The following is a 27,415-nucleotide window of genomic DNA, read 5'->3' as shown; positions in this document are numbered from 1 at the left end:
GCGCCATCTAGTCCCAATCTAAGCTGAGCTTAAGAAAGATATATTTAAATATTTGCATCAATGAATCTGAAAAGAAATCAAGTGATATAAAAACATTTTTTTGTAAACACAGACATAAATATATTCTTTATTGCACTTTTAAATAGAGTAGAAAACTTAATTATATATAAAGTGAACAAAGTTTGACTTATCTCTAAAAGAGATCTCTAACAGTCAACCTAACAGTGTGGCAAAGTTATTAGTGAGTGGGTGACACTAGTGCAACTAACAATATAACATTGAAATTTCCAAAATTACATAATATACATAACACCCGCAACGATACAAACAATAATACTCATGAATACAAAATATTTCCACCGTGGGAATCAGAACCCACAACCATCGGAGATAAAGCGGAGACTAAACCACAAATTCAAATTCAAAAATCATTTATTCAAGTACAATTTGACCGCTTATGAACGTAAAATTTTTACATTATAATTTCTTTTTTTAGGCAACGACGAAGGCTAAACCCTACGAAGCTATCAAATAATTTTGAAACATCTTAAAATTGAGAGTGACAATACGCATAATATATGAAAAAAACATTAATAAGTGTCACTTTAAATAGCACCCACAGCCCTTTTCATAACCCTATCACGTTTCATTTGTTTCAAACAAGAATTATTAGCAATAAACTTTACATATGTAATAAGTAATAATGAAAACCCAGTCTAGAGACTTCCATTAGAAGTAAAGAATTGCTAAATACACTGCACAGAACGCTTCTTGTATTAAAATAATTGTGTACAATACTTACTAGAAATTTATACTATTATTAGGGTTTATTTATATAACTGTGATTAAATATAATAAATTATAGAAAAAGAAAAAATAGTCCTAAAATTTAAAAACCGAAAAAAAGAACTAATTCAAGTACAAAAAACATCATTAATATGAATGCAAAAATTATGTATAATAAATATAAATAGTGAATCACCTCACAACGGCTGCAATAATCGGAAAATAATCGATTAATTACCAAAATTAATCAAGATTAGACAAAAAAAGGGTCTTAAGATAAAAAGTCGATTTATCCAGGATCAGCAGAGGTCTCGAATACCATTCAGCCGCAAAGGGTTTAGAGGCTGCCCACAGGTACCCCAGACCACCGCTGATGATACGAAAGCGCCGAAATTTACAACTGTTTCTACATATCAGGTTTGTTTCCACGTTATCAGCTTATCAGTGATAATTTGGTAGGTAGCGAATGCGACGCACTCACCGCGCAATCGTTGATAATGACAATCGTCATTAATTGTGCCAGCTAATCAGTCAATTTGCAGCCGTTCAAAGAATTTGATAATCAAACCATCGGCGACCACTGTAGCAACTAGTCGTCACTTACCTGTGAGGTTGATATTAAATCGTAACCCTATATATCTGGACAAGGTAGCACATAAGTTTAGCTTTTTGTTAATATATGAAAATTCATCACCAGTTTACGAAACTTCATCACCAAGATGATCTTACTGAAGAAACTCATGGTGCTTACGTTGCGTTCCTTCCTATTGTGACTTTAGCAACCACTGCTATAGTTGGTAATGGGAATCAGGAACCCATCCTGTTAGTATATTGTACTACTGTAACACATTTAATTCTTTGCACTTGAATCATAAAACATGTCTCATTTGATAGCACTAAAGGTTTATCTATATATCTAACTAGTGCAGGTACCAATCCTGACATAACCAAAAATAGGACTAATGAAATAAAGTCAGTGGTAGTCAAGTATAATGTTATTGAAGATAGATATAAATTCAATAAGTCTGTATTGCACATTACAGTAATTGAAGTATTAATCATAGTAGTAGATTTAAGAAAGAACATAGTAATGAATACTGCCTGTGTAAATAAGCCTAATATTACAAATATAAATCAAATAATGACGTGAAATGTGATGATTAATTGTCATATCAGCTATATCGATTATATTCATTTGTAATTTGATAAAAATAAAGACATGTTTGAAGCCGTAAAACATTCCACAAAAGTGTAATAAACCTATTCCAGTCATAATATTCGAGCATTATCAGAAAGTTCTCCAAAAGAGGTTTCTTATGTGATGATGATGGAATGATCGTCTGCGCAGAATGGTTCACACTTACACAATAGAAAAACATTGAGTCACCCACAATTCGTTCCAGGGATGATCAAGTAGAGCTTAACCTGACTAGGTCTACTGCTAACAATGTGGCCAACAAAATAGAGTACATAGACCATATGCGAATGCTTGCATGAAATATCGGTGAAAAACTTGGACAACGATACTATTAAAAAGTACATAAGACAAATATAATAATTGTTATTAAAATTCATATAAAATTACTACGAATATATAGTTAAATGATACTATAATGCAATAAAACAACGCTGAAGTTATAAACCAATTTATTTTTGACAACATCCATAATAGTTCGCGAGTTACAACGAAGTTACTAGACAAATACGAACTTATAATACGGAACTACAATCGCAATATCAATCTGCTTTTCTACAACAGGGTAAAAACAAATAAAGACCATGTAGATAACAATAGCAAGTTGTACAATTAGCGAGCGGGAAATTAATATTCATATAAACACACGCAACTTGCATAAACAACTTATAAATTTGCATATGTTATTAAACAATACGTGACCGCTGTGGACTTCTTACATGTGAATTAAATACCATTAGGCATAATTGTAGATAGATAGATAAAAAATTTATTCACGTTATAGGCACACATATACAAGGCACTGGTAATATTAACAATAAAATGAAAAACAAAAACATTGTAGCACAAATCAAACAACAAACAATATCTGGGTACCTCTGCCTCATCTAATTCTGCCGATAATTCTTCATTTTGATTTGAAGGGTTATGTACGAGTTTTTAAGGACTTTATTTGTCATTTTTTGATGCACTATATACAGCATGATACCTTAATCCAAGAGATATGGCATGGTATGGCAACCCAGGATGTACATATGTTTGTAATAATATTTTGTTGTTTTACTGCTCACAAAGAATCTTACAATTTAAATAAAATATATATAAACTTACAAGTTATTTCTTCTGAGAGTCTGGAGTCTGAACTTGATCGAAATGTGTACAGATCTCCAGGGGTCCTCCGAGACCTTAATGTACTACGTACGTACGTACACCTTACTTACTATATACGTCATTAAAAATATTAATAAATCTATTTGTGAGGTGGTCTTACAATGTTTAGCTACGTCTGGTGGTTATAGTCAATGACATTGGTGAGTATCAGATGATAATGGTGAGTATCTAAGAGTGAGTATTTAAAAGAGCAACACGCAAGTTTCTTGCTCGTTCTTCTTGTGATGAGACAGCTTTCCGAACGAGCGGTAGATTAAAAAAAATGTAATGACTATTCAAAAGTGCTTCAATGTAAGTTTATTTGAATAAATGATTTTCTATTCTATTCTATTCTATCAGTTTCCACCTCAGGTGAAGTCTTACAATTTTTAGCTAGATGTGGTGTTTATAGTTGACGGTAAGGGTAATTATCAGTTACCATCATGTGGCCTGGCAGCTTGTCAGTTGTATAAAGAAACCTAACGGGGCTACATCCTTTTGAAACTTCCTTTTAGATGAATTTGTACTCTATTTTGTAAAAGGATTTGAATAACATCACTTGGTCTATAGTTGTAAATTGGCTAGGAAATATTCACATTGTTTTTAGGGACCGCTATCGTGGACCTAGTAGGGTATAATGGATATAGATTTAGCAAATAAACATAATCTGTTCATCATCATCATCATCATCGCAGCCCGGAAGACGTCCACTGCTAGACATAGGCCTCCCGCAAAGATCTCCACGACGATCGGTCCTGCGCTGCTCGCATCCAATGCCTTCCAGCGATCTTGACCAGATCGTCGGTCCACCTTGCTGGAGGCCTTCCCACGCTGCGTCTTCCGGTCCGTGGTCGCCACTCGAGGACTTTACTGCTCCAACGGCCATCTGTCCTACGAGTTATGTGCCCTGCCCGTTGCCACTTCAAAGTCGCAATTCTTCGGGCTATGTCGGTCACTCTATTACTGGCTCTAAATCAGCTGTAACCGTATCAACATTTAGGGAGTCTCTAACGCTCCCAAAATTTTGCACGCTCTTCCAAATTTAAAACATCTGAAGCAGTTTAGAGATAATGCGACAGCATCGGTTGTCCAACGGTGTAGCACACCGCCTTACTTCCGATGGTCGCGGATTCGATTCCTCGCACGGCACAAACATTTCTATTCATGCGTATGATTATTTCTATCGATCTGGGTGTATTCTATGTATAATATGTATGTTTTTACGAAAAATCTATGTATTTGTGTCAGTTGTCTAGTACCCATAACACAAGTTTTAGCTAGCTTAACTTGGGTCTAGATGACGCTGTGTGAATTGTCCTGAGATTATTATTATTATTATATAAAATTGAAAAAATGTATATACAGAACTAAATAACTAAAACGTAGTTTCGAGATCATCATCATTTGCTGATTGTCCCTTTAATTTTATCTAATTACCTAATCACTCGAAGATAGTGTTTCTGTTGATAACTCGATAAATCGTCGATAATTTTTTTGTATCATTAACCGAGATAAATATGCACTTTCTTCGATCACGTATTCAATTCTCGTTCAGACCAATTTATTTTACAATTTTTATTTGACTGTGCCGTTGTTGGATCATGTTGGAAGTCGCAATCGCATCGACATCAAGAGAAATGCATATACTAAAGAAAGTCCATAATTGATGTTAATACCCCTCATACATAGCCATTCCACAGAACTAAAGCATTAAACATCTTATTATTATTATTATAAACGCAAAAGTTTGTGAGTATGGATAGATACTTTTAAACTTTCGTGTTTAATATACATTATTTAAATTATTAACCGGGCCTTAACACGAATATTTTATGGCAAATATAGGTATATATTATTTACCTCTCTCGACGTTTCGACTAGGTTGCACTAGCCGTGGTCACGAGCTGACTGGAGTAACAGCGATGTCAATGTCGATAGGTGACAGCAGTTTTTTCTTCATCTACCGTCACTAGATTGTTTAACGAAAGTTCGCGACACACAGCACTCACGGTATCCGTACACTTATTGACTATTGATGCTACTGAACTTTGCTTGAATTTATTTATGACTGGATTCCACGCAAATGATAATTTTAAGCCATCCTCTCTGTTGAAATTGGGATGTTTATTAATTTCAATCGCCTCCCGGACCATTCGTGGGTAATAGTGGCGATCAGTAGATATTCGTGTTAAGACCCGGTTAATAATTTAAATAAAGTATGGATAGATGTTTTTTATTCTTTCACGCAATAACTACTGAACGGATTTTAATGAAACTTTACACTAATATAGCTTATACATTAGAAGAACATATAAGCTATTAATTTCATGGGTAAAACTGTGGGCACATTTAGTAATAATAATAATATCTCAGGACAATTAACACAGCGCAATCTAGTCCCAAGCTAAGCAGAGCTTGTGTTGTGGGTACTAGATAATTGATATAAATACATATATATTTATTTAATATGTACGTACATAACATTCTAGAAGAGGGGAGAAGGATATTGTTAGTAATGTGGACTAATGACCCCATTGCTAGCAATGTACCATGTCAGATCGACCTCCACGCGGTTCCCCCTGGAAACCATCGTGATACATTCCCGGTGAATATGTCACGTTGGGCTAACTGATCTGACTACATGTTCGTCTTATCATCCTCCACTGGTGCCCCGCCAGCGTATACCGTTAGCGCAGGCGGGTGCAGTATTCCATTATCATCCTTTAAAAAAAATCTAGAAAGAAGCAGGGGATTGCTAACAATGTGGACTGAAAAAGACAAAAAAGAGGACAAGTTTATTGTTTGTTTTGTATTTATAAAATTGTATATAAAAATATTTATCATAATACACTAAATTATTTAATTTCATTCACATATATATGTATATATAATTAATGAAATTATATTATATTTAATTAAGTATGTCAATTATATGATCAGAAAGTGTATAGAAACATTTTGTAATTAATAATTTCTTAATATCTCTAATAAATAATGTAAGTCCAATAAAAATATGATAATAATTTTTGTATAAATTTTTTTTCTCCTCTTTCAATCTTTAAATGAATGTGAACCAACGAAGTGGATGGAAGAAGTAGTATGTATGTGTCGTAATTTATACATTTTGTTATCGAATTGATTATCAAATCAAATATATCATATATAGAACGATAAACATAGGTCTACGTGAATTGTAATTGTGAAATAGGAATAATAATAATCTCAGGACAATTCACACAGCGCCATCTAGACCCAAGTTAAGCTAGCTAAAGCTTGTGTTATGCGTACTAGATAACTGATACAAATACGTATATATATATAGAATAACCCAAACCGATACAAACAATCATACTAATAAATACAAATGTTTGTGCCGTGCGAGGAATCGAACCCGCGACCGTCGGACGTAAAGCGGTGTGCTAGACCGCTAGACCACCGAGTTCGTCAATACAGTTATATAATTCGAAAATTCGAGTACCTGTATCAACATTTTAAAATATTCGATTTGTTAGTACCAATCAATAAATTCAGATGAAATATTAAATAGCTGTGCAATACAGTTATCTGACTTTAGAAATCGCTAGACAACATAACATTCATATCGTATAATACAATACCTAACCATGCAATGAAATACAACTAATAAATCACCTTCTATTACATTTATATTCATCACTAACTGTTCCCGCGACTTCATCCGCGTGGAATTTAACTTTATTTTTCTAAAATAAAACCCTAAGTTACCTTATTACATCGGCTACAAGCCAAAAAAAGTCCCATCAAAATCGGTCCAGCCATTTCAGAGATCAGCCGAAACAAACAGACAGACAAAAATTGACAAAAAAATGTTAATTTAGTGTATGTACCGTATTTATATTCATATGCTTGAAGTAAAAAACGGTTATTTCAATATTACAAACAGACACTCCAATTTAATTTATGTGTATAGATTTAATTGTGCAACGGCAACTGAACCGTATACTCTACGAGGGAATGCAATGATTTCTTATAACCAGACATAAATAGGGAGTAAATTGAATTAGTCGTCGCTTGTGGGTGATGAGGCCCCTCGTGCATTCCGGCCGAAGACGCAAGGGCGCGCTCCCGTACGAGAGCACAGTTCCTTTTATTGTATATAATTAGGCGAAATCAACAATTAATACAATCGTTATCGCACATTAGTGCCGTCGACTCGCGTGCCGCTTTCGTGAAGCAATGTAGTAGTGCATCCGCGCGCGCCGTCCGAGCGAGACATGAGTTTGTTTACGCAGTCGCGCCGCGATAGTCCAACGTCTATATCAACACAGTGCACCCACTGCATCGAGATCGTGGAACCGCAGCCGGAAGACTGTTCCGGCGCTCCCCTCCCGCCTGAAGGCAACGTCAAACTCCGCAACTACCGGCTGCTCAACGAGAACCTCCGCGCGTATTCCCCGACCGGCGATATCCACACCTCACCAGCCAAGGGCAAATTGGTGTCAAGGTTCGACGTCTGCTCAACCATATCGCCGCCAAGAGCGAAAATACTCGAGCTGCTAAGGCCGGAAGATCCCGGGCGGGATGCATTGGAGGCGATAATAAGACCGGCACCTCGTCGAGGTCTCGCGCGACCGCTCGATGAGGATACGCGTCGGTTTCTGCAGAGAGCTCTACTCTCCCCGAGCCCGCAAGGTCTGTCGCTGGCCGCTACGCCAGAACCTCCCAATCCACCGACAGTAACCTCCGAAACTTTGACAGAATCAGTGAATTTCACACAGCAGCTACAAAATTCAAAATTAGAAAGATCTCTAGCAGACGAGTTACGAGAAGCAGAAGAAGACGAGCGGTCGGGAGGAAACATTCGAAAGGAATTGCTGAGGGAATTTAGAAGGAGAGGTGGGGGAGTTCGAGAAGCAGTTGAGAGGGACCGATTGGGGAAGTTGGCGTTATCAGTGGAGGAAGACGAAGGAGATTGCCAGGAGGAGAACGGGCTCAGTGCGGCAGCGCGGCGCCTGGACGCGCTGCTGGCAGAGTCACGGGATCTGCACGAGGAGCTGGCCGGCATTCAGGAAGACATCCAGGTGCTGGCCCGGCGCGTGACCCGCCGCGACCCCTGACGCGTTGGTACCGTTGCTCGCAACACCACCAACAGCACTTATTTCTATTTCCAATTCCACACTAACATTTATAGTTATTTATAAAGTTACACGAATAGTTCAAAGTTAGTATTAATGACCCGATGATTATGCGTACAGTATAATATAGACGTTTGTTATCAATTGTTATGGTCATAATGTTATTGTTTTGTAAATTGTTAGTCACTGTGGTAATACTTAGTGAGGCGATACATTAATTAAATTGTATGACTCAGTCTAAAGGTTGAGACATGTCAATGAAATTACATGGTACAGAAGTTTTTTTATGGTGTATTTACCAACGATGGCGGTCAAGCAAGCGGCCTATTTAATGGTAAATAGTTACCATACCCTTATTCTTCTTTACCATTCAACATAACTAAGTCCTCAGAGCAATGTTGGAGAGATACAAAAGCATCTTATGACATGATCATGGTATTGATCATATATGAACCAACGGCTATCACTTTCTATCCAGTGGGCATGCTACTCACCATTCCAATTTAAAATATATGGTGTTCTTAATTTAAATAAGCGATGGCTACCACTTTCCATCCAGTGGGCAAACTGTTTATGATTCCAATTTATAAAAACAGCCTGTTAATGTAATGTGGACTCTATTCACCGCAATTAGCGTCACATTTGGGCCGTTGTGCGTGTAGAGCCGAGACTACTAAACGTAGCCAGCCAAGCTCCTCCCAGAAGCGCAGAAAACCCTGGTGTCTTCACTAGCTTTGCGGAGCAACCAAAAACAGCCTGTTATTGAACTACTAACTCATAATAGATATACACATATGTTATCAAATGTATATATTATTGTAATTTTCTCGCAAACATCGTTAGTGACAATGTGTTAACGGTTAGTGAGCAGATATATTAGTTAAGTGCAATAATTATTCGTGTAACTTTCACTCTGATTAGCTCACATTTTGTACATCGCTGTAACACAACACGCAGCACATGCACTGCACTGCACTGGCTGTTTGGCGCTATGCATGAAATAAAATCGTTTATTTTCCATACACTGGGCATTAGTTCCAGATTGTAGATATTTGGACTTCTAGTGTATATGGAATAGTGAATTTATTAACCCTGTTCAGATAGTTATATTATAGTTCATACATCTATACATATAAATAAAATTGTAGCGTCTGTTTATAATATTGAAATAACCGTTTTTTTCTACATGCATAATTTTTAATATTATGTTATTTTGGTGTACCTGCCAATAAAAGCCCCATCAAAATCGGTCCAGACTTTTCAGAGATTAGCCGGAACAAAGAAACAGACAGATAGACAAAAATTGTAAAAAAATGATATTTTGGTGTATGTACCGTATTTACATATGTAGCCAGAACAAAGAGACAGACAGACAGACAAAAATTGTAAAAAGTATTATTTTGGTGTATGTCTGGTCTGGACCGATTTTGAAGGGGCTTTTATTGGCAGGTAGCTGATGTAATAAGGAGTCGTGCTACTTTTATTTGAGAAATAACTTTTTTGTTATATCCACACGGACGAAGTCACGGGTACAGCTAGTTCATATACATATATAGTCTACATCTAGACTTCGTAAGACAACGTCTGCGTATGTTTTTATTTATTTGCTTTATCTTTTATATATAAATTTACGTGTCACGTTGTTTGTCCGCGATGGACTCTTAAACGACTGAACCAATTGCAAATTTGATTTGCGCATTGTGTGCAATTTGATCCAACTTGAAAGATAGGATAGCTTACATCTCAATTTATAGTCGCAATATTATTTTATTCAAGAACCTTAGCCACATCAACGCGTGGCCGGGTCTGCTACTATACCAATCAAATGATAATAATAATAATAATAATAATGTTTTGGCATTACAAATACATACAACCCTAAATTCGCCCTTCTATCATCAACCTCTATTTTTCAATAGCGATTTTAATTTATTTATATGGCAAAACAACGTTTGCAGGGTCAGCTAGTAGCTATATAACTTTCTTGTTATAGAAATATTATTTCTATGTATTATATTCAAATCAAATTTAATTACATACATTCGTAGCCTACAGAAGTTGTGATTATGATAAAAAAGATATCATATTATGTTTAGCCTAATGTGAAATTAGGTAAAATATAAAATTTTAATAATTAATTTATTATCAAAGACATTATTAGGTACTTCAAAATTCCTTTATGGAGTAGTTACATTTGTTCACCAATTATTTGATTTATTCATTCATTCATTCAATATGAATCGTCCTCATGAAAAATCCATGATACCGTCAGGTATTTTATTATATACTAGCTATACACGCGAATCGTCCGCGTGGTATTTAACTTTTTTTTCTAAAATAAAAGTAGGCTAAGTTACTCCTTATTACATCAGCTACCTGCCAAAAATAGTCCAGTCAAAATCCGTCCAGCCATTTCAGAGATTAGCCGGAACAAAAAGACAGACAGACAAAAACTATAAAAAATGGTATTTTGGTTTATGTACGGTATTTATATTTATATGCATGTAGTAAAAACCGATTATTTCAATATTACAAACAGACACTCCAATTTTATTTATATGTATAGATTTGTATCACCATATGGAAGACATTATAGATTAAAATCTTCAATTATCTATAATGCAAATAAAGTATGATCTATCTATGATAGATAGATAAATCATATCATCATCATCATCATCATCATCTATTATATAGGTGGTATGGGCATGTAATGCGTAGGAATGAAAAGAATAAGAATAGAAAATCATTTATTCAAATAAACTTACATTGTAGCACTTTTAAATAGTCATTACATTTTTTTAATCTACCGCTCATTCGGAAAGCTGTCTCATCACAAGAAGAACGACGGGACAAATGAAAGAGAAGAACATGTTAAGCCGACTTCAATATATATAAATGTTGTAAAGAATAAGAAAGAAGCAGATGATATCTATCTATCGTTTTATCTATCTATGTAATACTTTCAGGCGCAGAATGCGCGCGCATGTCGGTGCGCGGCAGCTGCGCGCGCGCTTTTCTCGGAGTGGAGGGCGCTGCGGTACATGGACGACGTGGTTGCTCTGCTGAAGGGCGACGTCGCAGGCGCCGTGAGGGCGAAGGCCTGGCCCTTCGCCCTCGGCCGGAGACAGCCGCACCGGAACTATATCGTGTGATCTCAGGTATATATTTTTATGTAATTGAAATGACAAAGAAGCTGACGGCTCACCTGATGGAAACCGTCTTCTATATACATAAACGTCATACTCGAGAACGGGTGCTGCTTGTAGGGACTGGTCTAATTTTGTTGCTCAACTAACTATTCATTTATTTATGTCAACTTTGCTATTAGGCAGAGATTTATTATTCACAGAAAATATAATTCTAAATAAAATTACAACAAATATTTGAAAATGTAAATCCAAATAAAATTACAACAAACATCGCGTTCCGAATGTGTGGTAGAATAAAAAAATATGACTGTTCAATAGTCTTCAATTTCAATAGTTCAATAGTTAGTATTAAGTTTATTTGAATAAAGATTATTTCTTTTTAAAAAAGAAATAATTTCTTTTTAAGAAATAATCACGTTATCACGTGACACCCGTGATACAACTCATGTCATCATAAGAGTCATGACATTTTAATCCTCTGAGATGCTCAGAGGATTAAAATGTCATGACTCTTATCCCGTAATTTATTCCCTCACTACCTTATTTCACCGGAACACATTTTACAAAGAAATTTACTGGACGAGTGTAATACTGTGAGACTGAGATACACAGGCAGACAACTTTATTTAAAGTCTACCTAGGTATTGTTTAGATAACAAACTACCTGCTTCCTCAGACATTGCACGAATATTCTCATTAAGAAACTCACTGTATAATGTAACAAAATAACTATACTTATAAAATGGAGATTCATTACCAACTTTTTTTTACTTTTCCATACTCTTTTATATATATTATAAACATTTTTCTCTTGCCACTCTAATCCTGACAATTACAAATTCAAATTCAAAAATCATTTATTCATGTAGGACATTTTAGCTGCTTATGAACGTCAAGTTTTTTACATTATAATTTTATTTTTTTCGCCTACCGTCCAGTATGGTATATAGATGCAATTGAGAAGAACTGGTAGATACAAAAAATAGAGTGAGCAAAACAGGTTCAGCCGTTCGGGAGTTCGCTGACATACATTCTAAAATTGATTATGACGGGGAAAAAAATGCTAGTATTAGGAAGAGGTGACCTCATTGTTGGACCCTTTTAGATCGACTTCCATGCGATCCCTCGCCAAATAACAAGTATATTTAATAATAATATCTCTGGAAAATTCACACAGCTCTCGTTTGCGCTTGAATCTACGCTAAAGCGTCAGTGGACAATGATAATCATCTGAGGACATTTCACACAGCGCCATCTAGTCCCAAGTTAATAGAGTTTGAGGGGTTAGTTTCTACTCGGGAAAGCGGTGTTAAGGAAAGAGCCGCACTATTCAGCCCTACTTGCATTCTACAATGCAGTTATGTGTTTAAGCAGAGCATGTGTTAATGGTACTAGACAACTAATATAAATACTTAGATTTTTTTTTATAAAAGCTTAATAAAAAAAATTACAAAAAGTATATGAGTACAAGAGTCATCAGCATCATCGGCTTCTTCCTTACTCCTTTCATGACCTTCAATGAAAGGAGTAAGGAAATAATATATTTTTCTCTTCCATTCATCCCTGTAGGCAGTCATCTCGTTATTTGCTCTCTTTCTTACCATATCATCTTTCACGAAGACTTTCTGACCTCTCCGACATCTAACTACAAGTTTACCGCCCGATAAATCGAACCTGCGACCTGCGAAATAAAGCGGAGTGTTAAACCACTGGACCACCGAGGCCGTCAAAAATAATACCGGGATGTATTCACTGATGTGCCTTTATTTTTATCCTAAAAACACCCTCCACTAACATATATATATTGAGAATACATGAAAAAAATATATATTGATACATATATATGAATTATTCAGGGCTATCATTACTCTGATAATAATAATAATCTCAGGACAATTCACACAGCGCCATCAAGACCCAAGTTATGCTAGCTAAAGCTTGTGTTATGGGTACTAGATAACTGATACAAATACATTGATACATTTTTTTCGTAAATGCATACATATTATACATAGAAAATATCCAAACCGATACAAACAATCATACTCAGGAATACAAATGTTTGTGCCTTGCGAGGAATCGAACCCGCGACCATCGGAAATAAGGCGGTGTGCTAAACCACTAGATCACCGAGGTCGTCAAATACTATATAAATATTCAACAATATTCTCAATCAAAACTCGACCATTCCATTTCTTTGTCTCCTTTTCTTCTATCTTTACTAGCTTTTGCCCGCGGCTTCGCTCATGTTAAATTATCCCCTAAGGGGTGGAATTTATCAAAATCCTTTCTTAGGGGATGCCTACGTCATAGAAGCTTTATGCATGCAGTCTCAGCCCGATCGGTTTAAAATTAACAAAGTTTCATACAAACTTTCATCCCCAATTTTATCCCTTTGGGGGTAGAATTAATCGAAATCCTTTCTGAGCGGATGGCTACGTCATCACATCTACCTGCATGCCAAATTTCAGTCCGATCCGTCCAATGGTTTGGGCTGTGCGTTGATAGATTCAGTCACCTTTGAGTTACATACATATATTTAGATGTTAAAAAATACATTACTAAGGTTTCAAATGTAACTTTTGTAAGTCAAGTGCGGGATAACGGGCACAGATATAATAATAATAATAATAATTTACTTTGTTTAACAATCTTTCTTACATAATATTTATCTTAATCAAATTTTTTTTTTATACAACTATGGTGGCAATCAAGCATACGGCCCATCTGATGGTAAATGGTTACCGTAGCCTATGAACGCCTGAAACACCAGGGGTATCACTTGCGCGTTGCCGACCCTTAAGAAACCTTAATATACCTTTCTTGAAAATTTTCACACCGATACTTAAAAGTTGTCTTGCTGTCCAGCATACGCCTCCTCTAGAGTTCGCCATTGAATGCGATTCCGTGCTACTCTTTCCCACGTATGTCCCGCTATTTTTTTAATATCGTCTCCCCATCTACGACTCTGTCTCCCTTTCCGTCTTTTATATTGTCTCGGGCACCAGTCTGTAACGTCTTTGGACCGTTTATCTCTCTTGCTTCTAATCATATGTCCTGCCCACCTCCATTTTAGTTTTTTACTACAGTAGATTGCATCTGTGATTCTAGTTTTCTTCCTTATAGTATCTAGTTTAATTTTGTCTTTTAATTTGATGTTCAGTATGCTTCGTTCAATACTGTGTAGGGCACAACTATACTCGTACACAATTGAATTATCAAAGAAAAATTGAATTACTTTAGAAGCCATACTATGACCAAAGTAAAGAGGAGAGTATGTTAGAAACCAAACTACGAATTCATTGTTATATCTGCCCCGAATTCATTTCCGAAACTGTATCGAACGGAAATAAAAACCGTAACTCAAATGACGTTAAGTGCATATTGCGCTGCATGCCAGCGGTCTCATACTCGTATATTTTATTTATTTTAATAAAATAAATAGTATATTCTACGTCGACGAAGCCGCGGGTAACAGCTAGTAATTAATAAGAATACATTCATGCATATAGTTGAAATTTAAAGAATGCATAAATGAAATGAAATGATATTCATTTCAGTGCATTATTGGATGTAAAAAATGTTTATTTTATGTTTATTTTTTAATTATGGTAAATTAAGTTTAATTATATGTACATTTTATTTGCTCTTTTTTTTTCCTTTGTTGTTTATATTGTATTTTTTACATTGCACTGAATAAAATATTTTTCTTTCTTTCTTTCTTTCTTTCTATTTATTCAGTAGATGTTAAAAAAATTAAAACACATTAAACAATACAAAAAACTCAATCATTGCAACGATTACAAAAAGTAATAAAAAAAAGTATAATACATTTACCATATAAGTACATTTGTTATAAAATTACAATTTACGTGTTTGCGCGTGTGCGTGCATGTGTGTCGACGCATCTACCGAATAGGTCCGTGCTCAGTATAATGCTGCAAGTGCATATGATAGTATTTTCGTTTATTGTTTTATAACGATTAAAGTCTCAACGGACCTTGTTGCGGGTAAATAATACGAAAATTGTTGATTGAGACGATGTATATAACAGATGATAATTGACTGACAATATGTACATAGAAATAATGATCTTATATACTAAATAACAATAGGAAAATGTAAGGTGGGGCGACACAGTTTAGACACAGCAGTGCTTAGTAGACAATATTAAATTTGTCTTACTAGACATTATTAAATGCAATTATTATTTTGATGTATCTAGGTGACTGTGTCCCATAGACCTTAATGATTTCATTCAACGAAAATATAATAATAATAACAATAGTAATAAAGAGAAAACCAGCAAAAGCTGAGAAAAAATAAAATAAAGAATAATAATCTCAGGACAATTCACACAGCGCCATCTAGACCCAAGTTAAGCTAGCTAAAGCTTCTGTTATGGGTACTAGATAACTGATACAAATACATTGATAATATTTTTTCGTAAATACATACATGTTACAAATATAAAATACCCAGACCGATACAAACAATCATACTCATGAATACAAATGTTTGTCTCGTGCGAGGAATAGAACCCGCGACCATCGAACGTAAAGCGGTGTGCTAGACCGCTAGACCACCGAAGTCGGTCGAAAATGAACAGAGAATATATTTTCTCTAAATAAAAAATTGTATGCTGTTTATAAAACTACTAGATGACCTGCGCGACTTCGTCTGTATAACAGTTTCTTATATTACACTTATCTTTATACATACATAATTTCTTTTTAAAATTACTAGCTGTAAGTACATATATTAGTATAGTACATATAAACCTTCCTCTTGATTTGTGGAATGAACTAACTGCCGAAATTTTCTCACGAGACTACAGCCTGGGGTTTTTCAAGAAGGGTTAATTAAGGTTTCTTAAGGATCGTCACGTGATACCCCTAGTGTTTCAGGCGTCCATAGGCTACGGTAACCATTTACCATCAGATAAGCCGTATGCTTGTTTACCACTGTTATTACATTCACAATTTAAGAGCGTCGCTCTTGTCGGTGCAACTCTTCCCACTTTTTAGGATCTTCCATCATATTCTCCAACTCTTGATACGACACGACTCCAATTCTGTCTTTCATTGGCTTGATATAGCTGTACCTTGGTCTTCCTCTCCCCTCTTTCCTTCTATCTTTCCTTCAATAATAACTTTCAAAAATTACACGAGCCATATCAAGTACTTTAACATTTTTCCTCGTCTATTTTCTATAATATTCAATAGAAATAGAAATAGAAATAATCTTTATTCAAATAAAGTCATTACAAGCACTTTTGAATAGTCATATTTTGATTCTACCACTCATTCGGAATGCAGATTCATCACAAGAAGAATGAGCAAGAAACTTGTGTGTTGCTCTTTTTAATAGATGTTTTTTTATATAAATAATTACAGTGTAACAAGTAAGAGGCATGCGATAATCAACATAGAAATCGCTACGCACTCATTATTAGTGTAATCAGATAATATTGTCAGTGCTATGTATTTAAATTTTTTCTACAAAAACATTATTATCGTTTACGAATTCTTCAATTTTATAGTAAGCTTTTTTGCAAAGGAAGTGTTTTATTTGACATTTAAATCTTTTTTCTGGCAGATTTATAACAGATATCTGCCTTTCTACTTTTACCCTATGCAATATTTCTTCATTTCTTTTCTTCGTTTCCTACCATAGTAGTATAAAAAAAGATCGTCCAGTGGTATTATTATTTCTTCTGCTCGCAGTAAATTTTTGATAATAATTACTTCGTTATTAATGCAAACAGTTAAAATAATGTACAGTGAGACGGTACCGAGAATGCCGAGTTACATTCTTGGCTGTTCGCGTGATCACAGCTAATACAATCAGCTGACAATAAATTATACGTTTCTGTCAAATGGTTTCAACTGTAGACACAAATTTTACATAATACACCGGTAAGTTTAACTAGGTCTATTTTTAGAATAGCTTTTTATATAACTAGAATTCCAGGTTTCACTCTGATAGCTCTGGACAAGTTACGAGACCCGGTTTCACTAAAGATAAGATTAGCCCTGTACCAGTAAGGAAAAGGCATTTAGTCTCAAGCTAAAGAAAGCTTGTCTTATGAGTACTTAAAAATATTTTTGGACTTTTGGACTTAGGAATGTGGTCTTATGGATGATAATAGAATGTGAACATGCTTGCGCTAACGGTATACACTGGCTGGGCTCCAGTGGAGCATGATATAAGCATAAGGTCAGTTCAGCCATTGTGACAAATTCGCCATGAATTTATCATGATGATTTCCAGGGGGAACCAAGTGGAAGTCAACCTGATGTGGTAAGGTCAGTTCAGCCATGATGACAAATTCACCATGAATTTACCACGATGGTTTCCAGGGGGAACCGCGTCAACCTGACATGGTACAGTATTAGCAATGGAGTTATCAGTCCCCTAACAATGCCCTTCCTCCGAAAGTGACCTGGTCAATGTACCATGGATTCTTGACCTGCACGCGGTTTCCCCTGGAAACCATGGTGTTAGAATTATGTTGATTTTGTCACAATAGGCTACCTGACCTGACCTTATGCTCATCCTATTACCCTCCACTGGTGCACTGCCAGCGCAAACCGTTAGCGCAGGTGCAACATACTCTTATCAACAATTAATTAAATATATCCATTGGAGTTCACATTAATATTAGGTACCATTAATACATCGAAAGAATTTCCGTAATTAATGCAGATTTTCCGGGATTTAGTTTGCTTTACTTTTAAAGTTTCTTACTGTCTCTCGCTTTATCGATACATATAAATAAAATTGGAGTGTCTGTTTTGTAATATTGAAATAACCGTTTTTTACTACATGCGACTATAAATACGGTACATACACCATAATAATGGTTTTTTACCATTTTTGTCCGTCTGTCTGTTTATTCCGGCTAGTATCTAAAATGTCTGGGCCGATTTTGACGGGACTTTTTTGGCAAGTAGCTGATGTAATAAAGATTTACTTAGGCTACTTTTATTTAAGAAAAATAAAGGTAAATTCCACGCGTACAAAGTCGCGTATTTCAGCTAGTAATCTTATAAAAAGAGAGACAATAAAAAATGATAAACTGGTCGTGACCTGATGATAAAACTACTGCAAGTACTGTCTTATGACATTGTTTAAATACAAACAAAGGCGATAGAGTCACCAAAATTTATATTTTATAGGTATTTAAAGAATACTGGAGTCTTTTGGAGGAGGCCTATGTCTTGGGACAAACTGATGATTGTCAGCACAAAAGCTATAAATTAATTAATTAAAAATTAATTAGTATTTTTCAAATAACTATAACAATACATTACATAGTATAAAACTAAGTCGCTGTCGCTGTCTGACCCTATGTAAATTAATTCTTTAAAACTACGCAACGGATTTTGAAGCGGTTTTTTTAATAGATAGAGAGATTCAAGAGGAAGGTTTATATATGTAATATATGTACACTCGTGCGAATCTGGGGCGAGTAGCTAGTAGTATAATAAAAACAATTTGACCTCTTGAATATATTGAACACCCTTCGCGTCTACATCTAGCATCGAATTACGAGTGTATAAACTTACAGTATCACAATTTGTCAAACGTTTGGGCTCTTTGTCCAAACGTTAGCACTTTTTTTTTAATAATAATAATATATATATTGACACCAATTTAAGTAATTACAGTTAGTTATTCTTCTTATAAACTATTACATGTTTGTTAAATATGTACTTTGTCGTCCACATATCACACAGTATGTCAACAGCTTGTCTTCTGGAAGAAAGAGATTGTTAGTTATGTGAACTGATTACCCTCTTGCTAGCAATATACCATGCTAATTTGAACTACACACAATACCCCTGAAAAACCCTCACGATAAATTCCTGGCAAATAGCCACGATGAGGGCTAACTGACCTGACCTCATGTTCATCTTATCATCCTCAACTGGTGCCGCACCAGCGTAAACCGTCAGCACAGTTGAGTGCACCATTTCATTATCATATACAAAACAATACAGAGTCACATACTACCAAGTATGCCATCAACGTATTTTCCCTTCTAGATACATAAAAAAGTTTCCATTTGCCGAGATATTTGCCGAAAGGCCTTCAAATATTTGTTCAAATCTTTGACGCTCAACAGCATTAGAATAAACGCAATGTAGATTACCAACTCGTTGAAAATTCAGTGATTCTTATAGAAAACATGAAAACCTTGTTCCCCTCAAAAGGCATACAAAGCAAATACCATATAAAAGTTCCGCACAAACGGACCAACCAACGATAACTATTAACAACCAAAGTTGTCTTCAGGCAAATGCCGCACTCGTATTCCTAAATCCTGCGGTATGTGCGCTAAACACAGTGTTGCCACACTACTAAATTTACCACTAGAATGGGTGAATTTGTAAGCCCCTTGAAATTTTTATTACGTTTTCAAAGGCTAGATTATTGAAAAGTCAAGGATTAACTTTTATATTTGATTTTATTGCGAGGAAAAACAATAATACTGTTTCTACGTAACAGGACACACCCAATGAACAAGCAGTGTCATTTATCTAACATCATAAAAAAAGAAAAATAAAAATATCAAATTATATGTGGGTAGTTTAACCAGAGAACAAGGTAGTAAAATTGAATGTTGCAGTAAATATGTGCTTACAAACAAAAAACATCTAACACCCTTATATTTTTTTATGGTTGATAATGGAATGGTGCACTCGCTTGCGGTAGTGGTTTAAGTAAAAATTAATGATAATAGAGAGATGCTTGTATAGGTTTATTATAGCAGAGCGCAATGACAGAAGTAATATAAAACAAAATGTATATAAACAACATTATATTTTAAATATGGATAAAAGAATATATAAAAACTGCCAGTGACTCTCATTGTAGATCTAACAGTTTACACTGGCGGGGTTTCGGAGGACGATAAGATGATATTAAAGTCAGGTCTATTAGCAATCTTCACAAATTCACCAAGAATGTGTCACAATGGTTTCAAGGGGGAACCACGTAGTGGTCAACCTGACATGGTACATTTATAGCAATAAGATCATCAATCCACATTAACAGCAATCCCCTTTCCCCCTCAAGACCTAGTCTGGTGAGCATAATTTGTAAGAACTATAGATATAGAACGTTCAATAAATAACAATATAATTGTTATTTCAGGACTTTATTGGTGAGTTTTTTAGTTAACGTAGGATATAAATATATTTCATCGCGGCCCGGACGACGTCCACTGCTGGACATAGGCCTCCCCCAAAGATCACGACGATCGGTCCTGCGCTGCTCGCATGTTTCCCAATAAGCTCACCATTTAGTGTTGTTATAACACACAAATAAGTAATTTCAAATTTTATAACCCTAATATAAATATGTTGAAGATAAAAATAAAGCTATCATATAATCCAATATATATATTTATCTGTCTGTCTCATATATATATATATAATCTGTCTATCAAAATTAGTCTCTGATTATCGCTATAGTGTATTTTTCAGTGAAAAAAAAAAACAACAATATTTTTACGCAACAAATTACTCATTATATAAATATTTGACGGCTCTTGTGGTCTAGCGGTTAGCTTACCGCCTTACTTCCGATGGTCGCGGGTTCGATTACTCGCACGGCACATACATTACCTCTCCGATCGATCCCCCGTCCAATTCAAACGGGGATCGATATTACGACGGCCTGAGCCGACGTTCGAACCCCTAGTGGTGCCCTCAGACTAAAGTCGTATCCGTCAGGCAGGAGTTTGCCTTCAGCCGCTCCATAAGTCCTTCCGCGGGTTTGGAGTGCCATCTGCACTCGCCCCCTAATGTCCGGTGAAGCTGTAAAGGCCAGCTGCGGCCAACAGCATTAGAGTAGTCCGAAAAAAAAACGGCACAAACATTTGTATTAATGAGTACGATTGTTTGTAACGGTCTGGGTATTTTCTATGTATAATATGTAGGTATTTACGACAAAAATCTATGTATTTGTATCAGTTGTCTAGTACTCATAACACAAGTTTCATCTAGCTTAACTTGAGTCTAGATGGCGCTGTGTGAATTGTTCTGAGATTATTATTATTTTTATATATAATATAAACGTATATGGAATAATTGCTTGATTGAGAAGGAACAGCTGGTGGTTTTAGCTGGTAAGACTCCGGCAGTACCCGCTTACCTCCCCAGGAAGGGGGTTTCTTCCTGTAGATTTTCCCCAACTAAAATACAGAATAGGCTAGTAGGCTTGATCAATCATTGCTGGCAACACTGACTAAACAAATTCCGTGCGGTGGGCCCGCAATCCGACCACGTTTTGACGTAACCGCATTACGGACTATCGCGATAGTGACGGCTAATTACCGCCCGGCCCGTACCGGCACGGGCCGCAATAATAAGCTTACGGAAGCTTTATATATGTAGGTGCAATTCGATAGCTTTTTACTTGATGCATTGTTATCTCTCCTGCAATAAACATAGGGTACTTTTTTGTAAAATACTAACTGGCTGTCTGACCTGGCTTGTAAAGTGTTTTTTTACTGCCTTCCGTGGCAGAACAGATGAAAAAAACATTTTGCACAACAAAAACTACTTTCTATTAGTATATATGCACATCGCTTCACTTTCAAAGATTTTTCGCACGGTACGAAATAGAAATAGAAATAATCTTTATTCAAATAAACTAACTATTCAAATAGTCACATTTTTTTTATTCTACCGCTCATTCGGAATGCAGAATCATCACAAAAAGAATGAGCAAGAAACTTGTGTGTTGCTATTTTGAATAGATGTTTCTTTATATATATAAATAATGACAGTATAACAAGTAAGAGGCATGCGATAATCAACATAGAAACCGCTACGCACTCATTCTGAGTGAAATCAGATGATATTGTCAGCGCTATGGATTTTAATTTTTTCTACAAAACCTCATTATCGTTAACGAACGAATTTATTTAAAAGAACAACACACAAGTTTCTTGCACATTCTTCTTGTGATGAGTCTGCATTCCGAATGAGCGGTAGAATAAAAAAAACTTGACTATTCAAAAGTGCTTATATAAAGTTTATTTGAATAAATATTATTTCTATTTCTATTTCTTCAATTATATAGTAAAGTGTTTTATATGACGTTTAAATCTTTTTTCAGACATATTTAAACGATAGATTTTATAAGAATATAAACCTAACAATTGTAAAATTATAGATTGCAATGCTCATATAAATACATAAATCGAATTCACGACCTTTTAAGCCTAAGTCGCGTTATCCACTAGGTCAAGACGGTCTGATATTAAATATAATGACGTTTCCAATAAAATATACTTATCAATGACTAATATTAGTAGAATGTTGTTTCATTATCACACTCTATATGGTATACCTTTCGTTTTATTAGGTATTTCCTGGTTATCATAATATATATAACTAGATTAGATTATACACATATGTCATCTTTCATTATTATTAACTAGCTGTCCCCGTGACTTCGTCCGCGGTCGAATTTAACCTTATTTTCTAAAATAAAAGTAGCCTAAGTTACTCCTTATTACATCAGCTACCTGCCAAAAGCAATCTCGTTAAAATCGATCCAGCCATTTCAGAGATTTGCAGGAACAAAAAGACAGACAAAAATTGTAAAAAATGTTATTTTGGTGTATTACCGTATTTATATTCATATGCATGTAGTAAAAAACTATTTCAATATTACAAATAGACACTCCAATTTTATTTATATGCATAGATTGATCATTATTTTCATTTATATTTAAACATTTTTACTTGTCAGATATCGATTGCCGAAAGTAGGTAATTATTGAAGTACTAGAATAATAATAATAATATATAAAACACCAGAATACTAAATACTTAACGCATAACTCGAAAATTCTTGACTTCCTCAATAACATCTTAATACTTAATAAACACAGCACAACCTCTCCCACATTCTAAGGCCCGTGTGTGAGTATTACCTTCTTTTAAATTTATAAATGAAGACAAAGAGCAGATAATAATAATAATATTTTATTTATGCTCCACACTGGTGCCCCCGGTCGCCCCTCCGATCGATCCCCTGTCCAATTCAAACGGGGATATTACGACGTACTAAGCCGAGGTTCGAACCCCTAGCGGTGCTCTTAGACTAAAGTCGTATCCGTCAGGCAGGAGTTGGCCTTCAGCCGCTCCATAAGTCCTTCCTTGGTTTGGAGTGCCATCTGCACTCGCTCCCTATCGTCCGGTGAAGCTGTAAACGCCAGCTGCGGCCAACAGATTTAGAGTAGTCCGAAAAAGAAAATATACAGACCAAAAATAACCTGACAATGAGGGTGACGCAGCTGAAGTCGAGCCACAACGCGAGTTTCAAGGCGTTTGTGGTCCGGGTTCCCACCATGCTGCCCACCTTCATGAAGGAACACTACTGGCCGAAGGGTGTGGTGTATCAGCGCTACAGTGGCAGATTGCCGTCGTCAGTGCCGTGACCACAGAAACAATTTCAATATCTTAATTTTATAACATTATTTCATATGTATGTTAATCTATAATATGGGCCTAGTAGTGAAATAAAGAAATAAAATAAACAAAAATCCGTAAATGAGAATATTGATTTAGCCAGTTAAGCGGATATGTTTTGTAATCAATGGGCAATTAGTGGGTAAACACGAAATATCCCTTAATAGTTGAATGAGAATTATTGGCAGCATTTGGGAGAGCACGCCATTGTACAAGTACACTACATAACTACAAGTATATATAACACTAGCTGTACTCGCGTTAAATTTCAATATAAAATATAGCCTATGTGTTATTCTGATCATCATCATCATCGCAGCCCGGAAGACGTCCACTGCTGGACATAGGCCTCCCCCAAAGATCTCCACGACGATCGGTCCTGCGCTGCTCGCATCCAATGCCTTCCAGCGATCTTGACCAGATCGTCGGTCCACCTTGCTGGAGGCCTTCCCACGCTGCGTCTTCCGGTCCGTGGTCGCCACTCGAGGACTTTACTGCCCCAACGGCCATCTGTCCTACGAGCTATGTGCCCTGCCCATTGCCACTTCAAAGTCGCAATTCTTCTGATGCATAAACTATATTACTGTAAAGTTTCATCAAAATCCGTTCAGTAGTTTTTGCGTGAAATAGTAACTAAACTTCCATACTTACAAACTTTTATAATACTAATATTAAGATTTATTCCGCAACAATGACCATTAGTCCTGAAAATGTGGTTATTTACTGTACTAGAGAGATCAGAACTGTACTAGATCTTAAACCCTAATGGTAAATGAAACCCAAAGATAGTACTAGATTCCGTAGTAAGAATATTCTCATCCCTCTACATTTTTTTTTGGGACTACTGCGGCTGAATGCCAACTCCCGCCTGACGGATACGACTTTAGTCTGAGGGCACCACTAGGGGTTCGAACCTCGGCTCAGGCCGTCGTAACATCGATCCCCGTTGAATTGGACGGGGGATCGATCGGAAGGGGGCTTCACCGGAAACGTGCAAACGTGCTATAACTTAAGACATAATGCAAAAATATCTTGCCACCGCGATGTAGAAATTATACGTAATTAGATTAAATAGTGGTAGAGTAGATAATATACTACTTACTCTTGTAGTTATATATATATATATATAGTATGCAGTATATTAGATATAAACAATTACAATTAATGACAAAACCAGTTTTGTTATTAATTGTAATTGTTTGTATCAGTCATTCTGTTTTATATTATGTATGTATTTACAAAAAAAATATCTAAGTATATCAGTTAGTACCCATAACACAAGCTCTGCTTAGTTTGGGAATAGTGTATAGTCCAGGGTTATAATTATTAATATTAAGTGATGAGGATGATGTAATCCCGGCCGATTGTCTGTCATCATCACCATCACCATCATCATCATCATCATCATCGTTATTATTAATATTAAGTATAGAATTAAACATATGAATAAAGAAATATGTATAAGGACGTAGCCTCGATAATATTTAAACTTGCTCCTCGTAGGTAGTTAGAGCAAAACACAATGAAGAAACAAACGCTTGTACCGTATCAACAGGAAACATAGTTAATAATATTAAATGAACGAAGAATACTCGTTATATTAAATGTAAAACAATGAAGTTACTAATTTATATTTAATACTAGTTGTATGCTAATATTATAAATGTGGATGTAGGGATGTTTGTTACGCTTTCACGCGAAAACTACTAAAGCGATCATCATGAAATTTTGTGAAATGAAATGAAATGATATTTATTCAGTAGAAAACTAAAACACACATTAAACAAACAAAAAATAGAATAACAAATAGTGCGAACAATTACATACAAATAACAGTACACAAATTACGTATGTGCGAGTGTGCGTGCATGTGTATGTCTGTCGAAGCATCCACGGAATAGGTCCGTGCTCAGCATAATGCTGCAGCGGCTGGAGCGCTGCAACGCTGTTTTTCAGCACAAGACCTGGGGTGGTGTATTGCCGTGTTGTACACGATTTATGATATGATACAATACTTAATATATAATAAATTGATATAAATTGATATATGTACATAAATACACATTTAGCTAAAATAGAGATAGTACACAAATGACAAGGCGATAATAGATTCAAATTCAATTCAAATTCAAAATATCTTTATTCATGTAGGTCTATTACAGACTCTTATGATATGTCAAATCTACCTTCAGTTCGGAATGATATCGAGATGAGAAGAACTGACAAGAAACTCAGCTCATAGATATAAATACAGTCAAATAAAAGAGATACAGGAGAGGGTATATAAAGATACAGATATATAAAGTGGTAATGTATTTTTGCCTAGATTGATTTTTGTACCTGCATGAAGTATTTTTTTAGGTGTCGTTTAAAAGTGTGAATTGATTTTAGATCTTGAATAGGTGGTGGTATGTTATTCCAGCAGTGAGTGGCTGCATATTTAAAACTTCCCCTAAATGCAGCTGTATTATGACTTGGAATTTTAAGTGTATTGACATTTAATCGTATCGCGTATTGGTAACAGTTTTGTGCACATGTTCTTGGAGGTATTAGAATGAACATAGGTCACTGTTGCTGGCAGCTTGTCTACCATTTTTTTTATAACTTTTTAGTTTTGATATCTATTTTTTATGTCAGTTTTGACTAATATTGTTTTGTTACTTCGCTGTGAGCCCATTTGGGAAAACTACACATTTTTACTAGTATTTAGTTTTATTAAAATAGTAGTTGTGTTCCTGCTATTTTAATAAAACTAAATACTAGTAAAAATGTGGGATGAATGGAAACGAAAAACATATTACGCCGACCCCAAATAAATGGGATAAGGAAGAAGCAGATGATGATGATGTTGAGTAGTTGTGTTCCTGCTCCAGTAACAGCACAGATAACACAATATTACATAAGTAACAGATACTTACTTATTAATATAATATTTATTTTAAAAAAATAGAACATTTTTTATAAAAAAGATTCAATGCGAATGAAGCAGATGGCAAAAGCTAGTAAGCTATATTACCATAAAGTTTCATTAAAAACCGTACAATAGTTTTTACGTGAAAGAGTAAGGGACCCCATTACTATCTCTTTCCGGGGGAGAAGGATTGTTAGTAATAGGAAGTAGTGAGCTAGTGACATTGCAAGCAACGTACTATGGTAGGTCGAGCTCCACGCGGTTGCATAGGTGGCGTGTGTCAGATGGTATAATATATATTTTTATTTGTTACAGAGTAGTGACATGTGCAACTCCGTGATCAACCGGCACAGGTGACACTCGACACTCGTGACGTCACTCCATAAGTCAAAGTTATATTAATTTAATGTAAACATTATTTTTACTTGGAGAAAATACTCATGGAGACCTGCTCGCCCCGGGAAAGGATAGCGGGTACTGTGAAACCTACTAAAAGCTACTTGATGTCCCAATATTTTTGAGTCATGGTCGAATGACAGTTCACCGCGATTCCAACGACGGTGGCCCACTCTAGAAGAGAATGGAAAGGCAAACAGGAACTGTGAAACTCCTAT

General features: G+C 35.6%; 1 protein-coding gene across 1 annotated transcript; it reads left to right on the top strand.

The window, feature by feature from the left end:
• The first annotated feature begins 7,223 nt into the window (after positions 1-7,223).
• On the top strand, positions 7,224-27,169 carry LOC131852340 (uncharacterized). Its single transcript, XM_059203005.1, has 3 exons — positions 7,224-8,190; positions 11,214-11,405; positions 27,117-27,169. The coding sequence occupies exons 1-2, from the start codon at positions 7,384-7,386 to the stop codon at positions 11,397-11,399; spliced, it is 993 nt and encodes a 330-aa protein (XP_059058988.1). The 5' UTR covers positions 7,224-7,383; the 3' UTR covers positions 11,400-11,405; positions 27,117-27,169.
• Positions 27,170-27,415: the final 246 nt, after the last annotated feature.

The sequence above is a fragment of the Achroia grisella genome, unplaced genomic scaffold (assembly GCF_030625045.1).
Source record: "Achroia grisella isolate CSIRO2021 unplaced genomic scaffold, CSIRO_AGI_Agris_v1 utg842, whole genome shotgun sequence".
Lineage (NCBI taxonomy): Eukaryota > Metazoa > Arthropoda > Insecta > Lepidoptera > Pyralidae > Achroia > Achroia grisella.
The sequence above is the reverse complement of the archived record's forward strand: the minus strand, read 5'-3'. Positions and strand labels throughout refer to the sequence as shown.

Excerpts from the sequence above, each read along its gene's own strand:
- LOC131852340 (XM_059203005.1), top strand. The coding sequence starts at position 7,384 with ATGAGTTTGTTTACGCAGTCGCGCCGCGATAGTCCAACGTCTATATCA. Across the intron at positions 8,191-11,213 it reads GCATTCAGGAAGACATCCAG|GCGCAGAATGCGCGCGCATG; the intron begins GTGCTGGCCCGG and ends TAATACTTTCAG.